Source organism: Sinohyriopsis cumingii, chromosome 15 (genome assembly GCF_028554795.1).
Source record: "Sinohyriopsis cumingii isolate HCF-2022 chromosome 15, ASM2855479v2, whole genome shotgun sequence".
NCBI classification, from domain to species: Eukaryota; Metazoa; Mollusca; class Bivalvia; order Unionida; family Unionidae; genus Sinohyriopsis; species Sinohyriopsis cumingii.
The window spans coordinates 75,972,760-75,985,414 of record NC_142975.1 but is presented as its reverse complement, the minus strand read 5'-3'; the positions used below and the strand labels follow the sequence as shown (position 1 = coordinate 75,985,414).

The following is a 12,655-nucleotide window of genomic DNA, read 5'->3' as shown; positions in this document are numbered from 1 at the left end:
TATACAGTCCTTAATGCAAACAAAGAAAACAGATACTTACTAGAAGGGAAAATCGGAAACACGGTTGAGTCTCCATATATGTGGTCATTTCTAGATAAAGGAAAAAAGGTATGTTAAGGATAACGTCACAGATTGCTTGCTTTCAGACAAAAATGGTGACCTCACAAGACCAAAATCTCAATTAACCCAAACTGCTATTGATATATATTTCTGATTCAGAATACTTCTCATATTAATTTCAAGAAGATTCAATAGATACACATGACTATGAGATAAGAACGAAGTGTCAACATGAAAGATAACGTTTACAATGCAATTATTGTCATAAGCCTCAAAAGATATATATATCAACTCGTCACGTAGCCCATACAAAGTAAAACAAAACCGGACATGCACACGGTAAAGTATTCTATACAAAGTAAAATAAAACCGGACATGCACACCGTAAGGTATTCCATACAAGGTAAAACAAATCCGGGCATAATCACTTAATGTGGGTAGGGATTGTAATAACTTTTAAATTGTAATAACTTTTAAATCTGGGTGAAGCGACATTATTGTACGTTATTACGTTTGTACAGTTCCATGTGTATTTGTGTTTATACATGCGGTCACAAATTTGACGCTCATGCCAATGAATGCTGCAAATGCGACATCTTCACGTTTATTTTTCAGAAACAAATCAATAACAACTCGTTTATGCAATCAGTAGGTCAAAATATCGTAACGTTCAGGAACGCTACTGAGAGGTGATTGCATCAACTGGTTATTCAACTTCATCAAAGTATCATATTATCATGAGCATGTACATTATTCATAACATTATGTTGACATGTAATGAAATATTCACAATTTGAACTCGGACATATAGAATACACATAAGCAGAAGCACTGTTTGCATACATATATTCAAACAAGGACACCCACATACCCAGCTACCTAAGCTGTGATAGGATCCAGATTTCCAGAGGATCAATTTTCTTTTCTCTATACAAAAAATTTCAATACGGTTGTTTCTATACATACAAACAATAGGTTGATTAGCAAGTTATTGATTTAATCTAATGGTATATCTACCGGCTCACAGTGGGATATTGTATCTTTCCACTTTAGCCAATGCTGGAACCAAAAAAGACAGTAACTGTGTTCTACCAAGAGCGAGATTTACTTTGATGGGTTATTTCTTTCTTAAAATTTTATAAATGAAAGTATTTTTGCGTTTCTTTTCAACTTATATCCCAAGGAATAATCAAAGAAATTGAATAGTCTTCGGCAAATAGTTGGGTCAATTTCACCCGTGGTTCATTTGACGTTTGCCAAGTAAACAAAGATTTTGTTAAGACACAGTGTAACTTTAAAGGAGCGATTATCGACAAAGGGCCTTGCAAATGTAATAGATAAATGTTTCATTTAGTTTGATAGAGTTTCTACTTACAACCATTCCTTTTCATTGTAATAACACGGTCCACATCCAGTAGTGTTTTTGAACGAATATCTTGGGCATGGCATGCATTCTGAAGGGCAAAATTAATGAATCAAGATAAAAGAAACATGTGTTACTTAGCTTTGGGGATTCATGGCCACTGGAAGAAAGAAAATGTAAACATAAAAATTAAGGAACGTTCAACACCACCTAAGGCGCAGTCTGCCATGCCATGAGAGCAGTTAACACATCAAATGGAAAAATGTATCATAATATCAAGATGAAGTCGCTATATGCTGACAGCAACCATTATATAACTAAACAGTTACCATCCATTGTAGCAAGCATTTAAATTATATTTCACAGTATCACGTGACACCGAAAAATACTTGATTTTATGACTTTTAATTTCACACGGGTTTCCAACTTTGCGTTATTTTAATGGTCAACCTTGCAACGATAATACTTCTATAATATTTCCAATTTCTGTATTAAATCATATCTGGGGAATATTTACAATCTCGTACCCAGTACAAGAGGAAATAAATATATGTATATCGTATAACAGAGTTACGGTCAGGACCACACACAAACAAAGTAGGGTATCCCAATAACCCCGATACTGAAGAGATGGGATGATAATTGCATGCAAGATTAATGTTAGTGAAGATTCACAAAATCCATGAGCAATCATGCTTAAATTGGACCTTGTTACTGTGCGCTGCTATTATTAAATGGGCAAAGTTATCACGTTAACCAGCCAATATATTCTTTTCTTCTTAGTATTTATGAGTTTTCGTTTTCTTTTTATAGCGTTGCTGATCTTCCTCATTCACTATCTAGCGTGATTACTTTAGGATAGGAAGTGCATTATTAGAGAGAATATATATATATATATATATATATATATATATATATATATATATATATATATATATATATATATATATATATATATATATATATATATATATATATATATATGTATATATATATTGTACTAGCACTATGTGGTCTTAAAACAATTAATAGAAAAAAAACAAAAAACAATAAGATTTGTAAAATGCAACAAATACTTTATTTTCTTAGTTTACAAAGTGAAATATAAAAGAACTTACGGTATTGCCAATAAAATCACAAATAATCATGGAATTTTAAAGAAAATTCCTTATGAAGAAAGTTCTGAATATACGTTACTAATATTTTTAATAGTTTCCAATGCTGAAGGTGTTGATGTGTCTGTAGGGCCTGCAGTCTGTAATGTAATAAATTACCAATAACCTGAACTGAAATGATATGCCGAAAATCTTTTGATGAATCACATTAGTATAATCCAAAATGTCCTTGTTAAATTTCACTATAATATCTCTGTCAAATAATATTTTATGAGCACTTTGTATTTCCAGTGAATAAATAATGTAAAGAAATAACTTCAACCAAATCAAATGCTAAACACTGCAATATAAAGATTCTATCTCAAGATATTATAGCACAAATAAATAATTTTAAGGTAAACAAGATTATTTACCCCTCTACTTGACCTAGGTCAGAATTATTTTTTTAAAAAATAGTATGATTAATTGGAAGTATTGCATTCTGGACTATCTTGTTGCTAAAAATATAACCTAGAATTTGCTACACATCAGTTAGACAAGGTATTTATGGGGCAAATTTTATAACCATGACCCGGACCCTAATAAATATGTTTACTTCTATATAATAATGATCCTAATATTTAATCTACACTCACAGATAAATGTCAGCTGTGTTTTAGTTGTTCAGAGAATTTAAAAAATCAACTCTTCTGGTCAGTTAAACAATGTACTTGATTTTGGACAACATCACTGGTAAAATACAAATGGTCGTAAACCAAAGCATGTAATGAAATACAAAAAGTAACAAACAGTGCAAATTAAGCAAACATAACGGTTGATGTATACTCTGTCATATCTATGTGGAAACAGATAGATTTATCTGACAGATGGTATTTGTCGCTTACCTCCGGTTGTTTTATTCAGAGTCATATTAAAGCCACAATCCTCGGGTTTTTTCACGCAGCTGCATGGATCAACACCATAGTAACAATTACCGTAGTTACAAACGCATCGTATTCCGCAAGACGATTTCAGCTCTCGTGCAGGCATTAACTCAGCTGAAACAAAAAGTGTATCGGTCACCTCAAACCCTAGGAACAGTTTCGATTGAGAAGAAAATTATTAATAATAAATAGTTATACAGAATAAGCGTGTGTCTAAAACCTGAAGATTTTGATCTCAGATCTTGGTCAGAATGAAATGGTGTGGAATAAAATAATTGAAGGAACTACTTGCTCCATGCGATTTCAGATCTTAAATGTGATTCTGAAGAACAAATTTGTAAGAAGATACAGAGCCAAAAATACAGTTTCGTTTCCTGAAACAAGTTAAAATCATATGCTCAACTTTGAAACAATCCAACTAGTAATATCTGTCACCCAAAGCTGTATTGCGTCGAACCTTCGTGTTAAATATGTCTGCTCCGACCTAGAACTGCTCAACCTAAAATAATATGGTCTTGGTCATTGAGACAACAGTAATTACAAAGATAATGACCTCCTGTTTACCATTTTGCGTCAGAATATAAACTAGCCTATAGTATGGAGGTCACTTTCCTCTGTTGAACAGAGCATAGACCTTCATTAAAATTTGATCAAACTAATTACATTATACAATCACAAGGAGGATCGAAAAAACAGCCATCTAGCTATTAATGTCAACCGCGTTTCAGCCCAGAACACTGCCAAAAGATACTCCTGTAAGGTGAGTTTTGTCATGAGCATGCAAATAACATTGTTTAGGGCATTCCAATGAATAAGTAAAAATAAATCGTTTAGATCAGCAGGTAAGAAACGTTCATGAATATGTATGCTAATTCATGTTTTGGCAAATCAGTTATTAGTTAAAAAATGCTTTCGATCTATACACCTCATAAAGATTGATTGTTTTAAGTTGCCTGAGTAATCAGTATACATTTCTGCGTGGTTATAAACAACAACATAAGCAAATTCTTTAGTTAAAGATTGCAGACAGTGTTCATATCTATTAATAATTAGAACGGGAGCTACAAATACCATGAAACACACCTTTAGACAGAGTCTATTTAGGAATACTACTACTACAATTATTAAAACTGAATGTCGAATATATGTAGGCTCATGGTCGGCATCGAAAATTAAAATTATGAAATAATAGGAAAATTATTATTTAAAACTGTGGTAAAAGTTAAATAAAAATACTGGCAGTGTATTTCTCCAAAATTTGTATGATATATGAGAAATTAATTCTGAAACAAAAACTTGTAAAATGATGGAAAACAATTTAGTAATGGTTAGTAGTTAGATTGAAATGGAAATAGTCTTGCCTAGTAAAATATCAATAATAAAATATGTACATCATTCTAGATTTACCCTTTCCATGTATTTCCTTAAATAACTCAAATTTTAGATTTGATTAAAAACACCGGATATAATTATATACAAAAAAATGAAATGGTGGACGAGTTAGAAATCACATGATAATTGTAAATCGTAAATTAGGAAGATACCAAACGGTTAAAAGCAGTAATTTTCTAAAATCGCTGCAATCTGTTGGCTGTAAAGAGGGTTCGATATATATATATATATATATATATATATATATATATATATATATATATATATATATATATATATATATATATATATATATATATATATATATATATATATATTTTTTATATATATATGTGTGTGTGTGTGTGTGTGTGTGTGTAATGGTATGGTCAACATATAGAAATAAAGTTACATTAAATGTGATTTTTTTATCCTTCGATAGCCTTTATAAGAAGTTTGATATGAAAGACAGATATCTGTGATACATTACTCTTTTAAAAAGATCATCACATAGTTGAATTGTAAGTAAGTAAATCAAATACAAACACATATTAGTAAATATAAATATAATGCTGCCATCAATGTGTCAAATCTAATTTGTAAATAAAGAGTACTTTTATTAAAAAGCGTCGGAAGTTCAAACATGAGGATAAATTGAGTGGAGTCAACATTTTGCAGTGTAATTTAATTACCGACGATTACTTTACAAACAAAACGTATAATTAAATACGATAAGTATAGCTATAATTACAAGCACAGCGATCTTTAATTCACATAGTGTTGAGCTGAACGTGTTACAAATGTTTGAGAATGAGTCATGAAGTTGGCTCCAGAGTAGGTTTTACAATTATTATTATTATTATTATTATTATTATTATTATTACCACTGTTACAGTTAGCTCCAGTCTCATCTGCGAAACACATGGCATCGACATCATCTAGAGAAGAAACCAGTTGAGGTTGTATCTTGCCTTTCTCACAAGGTATGCACATATCCTTAGTCCCATTTTTGGTACAAAATGCCACTCCAGTACCTAAAACGAAACATCAGCCTATGACATTTTACATAAAAAGACAACAAAGTCAGAGTCCTGATTTTCATTATACTATGTCAAAGATGTAAATTGTATAATAAATGATGCTTAAATCAAAAGATCCAATTTTTCAGGCTGAATAAAGGAACTAAATCAACAATATAAAGTGTTTCAATGAGCAATTTTGTAATCATTGTGATATCTTTAAAAAGTAGTATGCTTCTGTATCAAACTGATCTAAGGAAATAAATCAATAACAGAAAGTGCTTGAATGAGTAAGTAGGTAAATTGTATGATATTTTGGAATGCTGTAAGTATAGTGTTAAAGATGATCTTGTAAACAAATTCTCAAAGACACAGTAATAATTTAAAATCTGAAACGTTAATCTCTTATCTTAGTCTATGATTTATCTCATGAAAGTTAAGTTCTCGCTTTATTCAATGATTTAACTCCTGAAAGTTACATTCTTGTCTTATTCTATGATTTATCTAATGAGACTTGTATTATTTATCATTATATGATCTTTCTCATGAAGTCGAATTGTCTCATTCTAAGATTCAGCTCATTAAAGTCAAATTATTGTCTCATTCTATAATTTTTCTCATGAAAGTTTATTTATCATTCAATGCTTTATCAAATGAAAGTAAATTTTTGTCTCATTCTGGTATTTTGTTCATGAGAGTTAAATTCTTGTCTCATCCTATGATTTAGCCCCTGAAAGTTACATACTTGGCTCACTTCCATGATTATCTCATGAAAGTTTAATTCTTGTCTCATTCTGTGACTTAAGTTCTGAAGGTTAAATAATTGGCATACTTATATGATTATCTCATGAAAGCTATTGTCTCATTCAAAGTTATAAATTAAAAGAGTAAATCAGATGCAGAACTGAAATTCTGTCAAGTCCAGGTATGAAGTTGCAAATGTTATTAGCGCAAAAGAAACGAGGCAAAGGTTCGTGGGTTAATAATTTTGACTCGAGTTTCTGAATAAAGATTCAGGACAAAGAAAGTAATTGTGAATGCTGTATATGAACAGACGAGCTAATTGTAGACAACCTACCTGGTAGGCAGTTAAAAACTGGATAACAGCAGGACCCAGTTACCTTTTGATATATTTGGTCCGAAGGACACAAAAATGTCCCGTACGTCAAATGCAGCAGTAATAATGTTTGAATGCTGTGGAGAAGAAAATAAGAATGGGTAAATGCTAAATTATGTTCGAAGCATATAATAAATATTACGTCTACAAGTGGATATCTGTATGAACGTTTTCTTGTTTCCCTTGGTATCTGGTTTATATTCCCATATATTTTAAATGGTTGAAACTTATTACAATACTTAGCGTGCCAAGTGAAAAGAAAACTGTAATAATATAGTCAAGTGTATAGTAGCATATAATCAAAACACAACTCCTCATTAGATTTACTAACAGAATATGAGACGTCATATTTAATTGTTACAGTTATTTTCAAGTGACCAATAAGTTTAATTAGATTTTAAAAACATACTGGGTTGTTGGAAAATGTTAAATCTGTCCTTTATCAGACAAACAAAAATTGACAAAATCAGTGAATTTGCCAATATTTACTCATTTATACTTCTTGTCTTAGGATGATTGCAAAAGAGACCCTCTCAATGAAAGAAAGCTTGGCTCATGATATCTTAAATTTTGTTTGTATTAATAATCCTCATTCCTCTACAAATGGCAGTCAACCGGAATAACGTGTTAAAAATCGTTGTGATAATTAAAGAACCTCCTTATATTTTGAAGCATTATGTCAAAGAACCCACACCATTAATTTAACTGAATTCTTTTCAATTATTAAGAAACATTATTACATTAACAACTGAAACTACAAATGTAAATTCAGACAAGGTTTACTAATGACAATAAAGAATTTAAAATCTGTATATAAATATATGGTACAGAGTATAACAAATATACCTTACATAAAATATGAAGCATAATCAAGTCAATTATGAGGCTAGATAATTGATCAAACTTGAAAAATCTCTTATTTTAGCAAAGATGTACACCAAAGATACAGACCTTATTTTATGATTGTTCATTTATTGAAGTGTTTTAAAAATTCGTTAGTGAATGGATTAAGATTTTCGGAAATCCTTTACTGAGTGGATTAAGATATTTGGAAATCTTACACTGAATGGATTAAGAATCACATGCCAAATAGTTTGATTTCAAAGAATGAGGTCTCCTTTTTAAATGACAAGTTTAGTGATCTAATTTGATTATTTCTTTATGATTGTAATATATCTAATTTATAACTCTTGCTGAGCATGAAAAGTAAGAAATTCTACAGGTTACATAAGTATAATGTTATGCTAGAAATAACTGGAGAAATATTTACCAACGTTAATGACAAAACGTACATATTTGAGAAAAGTTGGACACATTTTGTTGTTCAGCAGTTTTAAAATATTACTGCCAAGTAAAGTATCCGTAGTTGAAATCTGTACTCGTACTTAATATTATTAAGCCTAAGTAACCACCCTAAGTTTAGTTGAAATCTGTACTTGTACGTAATATGTTCATGCCTGTGTAACACCGTAATTATTTCAAGTCTGAGTAACACCCTAATCTAGTTGTAAGACTGATGTTACTGAAATTTATTTTCACCGTTTTGTTCTCAAGATTTTGTTTATGATGTTCACCAGTCTGTATTACAATATTGTAAAATACTGTAGTTGCAATTGATAATGTCTGGTTCTTATTCATAGATAAAACATAAAAATATAGAAAATGTTTAAACACTGAGCCCAGAAATAAATAACCATTTTTACTTGTCCAAAAGTATTACAGTTTTTCCACATCCAACTAAAAAATATTTTATTCCCCAGCTATATTATGGATTTGTGTCCATACAATTGTTCCAACTATAACATGGATTTATGTCCATACCTTTGCTCCAACAGCTGTATGAATTTATGGCTATAACATTGCCCGAACTATAGCATGGATGTGTGTTCATACCATTGCCTCAACTATAGCATGGATTTAACTCCATACCATTGCCCCAATTACAGAATGGATTTATGTCCATAACATTGCCCCAACGATAGCATGGTTTTGAGTCCATACCATTGCCAATATCATAATATGTATTGCCAGACTTGCAAAACTATGTTTCTTAAAAAAAGGAAAACAATAGACAACTCGACCAAATTATCAAAATTCGTGGGGGTATATAATACTCATTTTAATTAACAAGGTCTATTCATATTTGAAATAGGAGGCACAATTGTTAATATTTTATGTATTGAAAATATAATGATTTACCTTCCCTAAACAAGAAACTGAATTTATTATTTGATTAAAGCTATGTACATAAAGGTAGCCATGAAATAAATGGACTTGTGAAATGAAACTAAAGAGACTAAATGACTGATGTCATGTTATTGTGGAACTTAAATATGAGTGTTGAAAATAAATAATATGGTTTTAAATAAATAAATACATGATTTACCATTTACAAAATCACAAAAAAGACACTGAAGTCTAGCTACTAGAAATTATTTAAAATATTGTTTAAGATAACTTCTGGAAAAAGTAAAATATTTCATCATGGCATTTTTCATGGTAACTATTATTCTTTATTATCCAAAGTTGCTTACTGTGCATATATTCAAATACTGATTACATTAGTTGTAGGCGTATTTGTGCTAGATGCTTTTATTGTTGGTGTTGTTAACATTGCCATGTTAAATGAAAGAAAAATGCTAATTCATAGCGATGCAGATAATGTTTGTTAACAAGTGGCACGCGACGGTTCCCGTAAGTCTCAGGGCTGTATTAAAAACGGACTCTTCCAGAACTCAAGAAGAATACGGCGAGTTACATGTACACATAGTAGTGCTACAATGTAGAATGCCTGCCCTGATATTTGTGTTTTAGGTCGCCTTCTTACTGCCTAATTAATGCCGAAAACGTCTTGTAACGGTCTGGCATGTTAACGACGTTGGTGACTAGGGCGCATTGATCAGAGCAAGTTCTCAGTAGCAGGAGTCCGTTTTTTGTTGCATTGGCTAAATTGCCAGTGACATCTGACTATATTGGGTGACCTGCACCAACTTTAGCAATGAAACCATCAAGGGATTATGAGGTCATCTGCCCCTCTGGACCTCTGCGATAAGTAACTTCGAGTCTTCATGCAAAAATTGCCTTTTATATAACTCGGGTTGTTTATGGTGTCTACATAAGTGCTTATGATAGCTGCTTGTCTCTGCCCAGACTGTTTGGGTCTCCTTTGCAGCAGTCAGGCCATTTGGGAGATCTTTTGACTAAGTGTGATTTGATAGTAAACCCAACACGATATTTACATCACTGTTCGTTACATCGGCCACTTCATAACGCGCAGTCAGCCTCTACATCAGCGAGTTCTCCTTCCTGAGCTCGGCGAGTTTTACTCAGTGCCGCTATAATATGCTGTATCGAATCGGTTCCTACTAACTAGAGCTGTTCACTCTATGGTCTATCTGCTGGTGTATTGTAAATTAGTGTGAGCAAATTCCAGGCACCGACGAGTGTCATCACTTTTGTCTTCTTGTTAGATTTTTGACCACGGAGTGCTGATCAAGAGTACAGTGAATCCAATGTTAATGGCACCCTTTCTAGCCCCTAAATCATGCTGTAGAGCTGAGCAGTATTAGCCTAAATAGGGCTGCAGTGTTCCACCGCTAATTACGTTCAGTGAAAGGCGACGATATGTCTTAAAGCGCTTTTGTGCAGGTCACCGGCTACAGCTTTCATTGTATCCACACCCGCTGATCTTCTACTATCCATCGCCACTGCACCTGAAGGTATCTGATTGGGGAGAAGGATACTGGCATGACTTGCATGCTAGTAGGATTACGAGAGGCTAATTTACTCAGAGACATCATCATTCTCTGGTTCAGGCCTGTCTGAAGCCAAGGTCACGACACCTGGAGATGAATATGGATGCAATGGTTGGCCTGCACAATGAAATTAATCTGCGTACTGTCCACACAGCTATTGCCATCTGCTTTCACAGTACGGGTGATGAGCATATTCGCTGTATTACCTGATGCACTCTGCGTCAACAGTTACAGGTCGTAACATCTACTATAGCAGTCATAGCGTGACCTGGCACAGTAATGCAAAGCTGCTAGCATGGTTATTCTGATATTTTTTGAACGCATTTAATATTTTTGAGACACTTTTATAAAAAGGCCAGACTAATAATTATATTTAGAACAAAATTGTACTTATCTACATGTAATTTCCTCTGCTTATACTGTTATTTTGATTTTTCAGCAGATATAAATATGTCAGAATTATTGATCCACATAGAAGTCCGACATGCCATATCTCCGACAATTAAAATCATTAGTCAAAATGAATATACTGAATTGCATCCAAACGTGTAAATAACGGAAATTAATCCCAGCTTTGAAAATATATGTTTATTGAAGATACATTTGACTTATTGGAAAAAGTGCTATATGTGTCGATCTCATATAACTGACACTGAGAACATGCGTTCAACAATCATCTTGTGTATTTTAGATTTTCTCTCCAAGATAATAAGGCCATAGTTGTGGACTGTAAGAAATGACTGAAGCAGAACATGCTTAATCAGCGAAAACAAAAGAAAATGAAAAGAAAAAAATGAATAAAGATTCGCTAAATTGAAATAAGGAAACCAAACATGAATGAATTGTAACCAAAAATTAGTGTAAGAATAGAACCAAAACAAGGGTCATGGGGAGATATCTAAGGTCGTATTACTGAAAAATAGAAATCACATTATAACCTAAGAGCACTTGGTCAGACGTATTGCTGCTTTTTAATGAGGCATTGGGAAACATAAGAAAATGAATAACCTTTTATGGTCAGTTTGTTGATCATGAAATATGTTCGTATTTAGTATTGATGACAGTTTTTTTCCTCATTGTTTCATTTATATTTTGGTAGGGGAGATATTCAGAACCTCTCGAACATTTCCGGTCACTCACATCTGCATATCCCAGTTGTTTTACTAAACTGTAATCCACGTTTTCAAGGCGCTTACGACCAACTTCTCAAAATGGTACACTTAACTTTACCTATCAATTAACAACTTTGCATATGTTGACATTTCATGAGGAAAAAAATCTAATTGAAATTGTTGCTGATAGCGAGTGGCATATTTAATTAATTTTACAAAACAGAATTAAGTTCTAAGCCTCAAAATAAAATAAGTTACCATAGTTTTTATACGTAAGACACTACCACTACCCATGATGGATGAATAATAATTGAATAAGATAGCCATGCAGATGGGTGTAATGGCTAATTATACGCAATTGTCAATAATGTATTCAAAGTTACGTAGTAATTGGGCGTGGTTACGGATTTAGTTCCCTTTGATGAAACAGTGTGTAGGAACTTGGCTGGAGATATAACAAAGAATGAATTACGCAAACATTTTATCCTTTCAATATATTAAATTTTCACGTAGCATTTTAACTTTCGGCAGATTGTCGGACAAGTGTTCCCCCTCTGTTATTCTGTACAAGCATGATTTGATTAATTAGTATTCGTTGTGTTGGTAAACATTACGTTGTCTGCATTCGAGGTAGTACAAGACTGTCGAGTTGTCAAACATAGGTAACTTATTATTTTCCTTTGAACACTTGAGAAACATACATCTTCTCCTTCTACTTCCAAAGAAAGCTTCAAGAATTAGTCTTCTGCAATACCAACGAATTAGATAAGTTAACCATGATCCTTTTGAATAAGTTGCGTGCGAGGAGTGTGTCATTCCT

General features: G+C 32.4%; 1 protein-coding gene across 5 annotated transcripts in view; it reads right to left on the bottom strand.

The window, feature by feature from the left end:
* LOC149782097 (uncharacterized) overlaps window positions 1-12,655 on the bottom strand; it is a 90,674-nt gene that overhangs the window by 32,592 nt on the left and 45,427 nt on the right. For all 5 annotated transcript variants that reach the window (XM_089933536.1, XM_089933538.1, XM_089933535.1 and 2 more), the window contains exons 2-6: window positions 6,930-7,045; window positions 5,717-5,866; window positions 3,423-3,575; window positions 1,436-1,514; window positions 41-90 (exon numbers count right to left, since the gene is read on the bottom strand). In XM_089933536.1, the coding sequence (XP_089789662.1) occupies window positions 41-90; window positions 1,436-1,514; window positions 3,423-3,575; window positions 5,717-5,866; window positions 6,930-7,045 (548 nt within the window). The remainder of the gene's footprint in view (window positions 1-40; window positions 91-1,435; window positions 1,515-3,422; window positions 3,576-5,716; window positions 5,867-6,929; window positions 7,046-12,655) is intronic.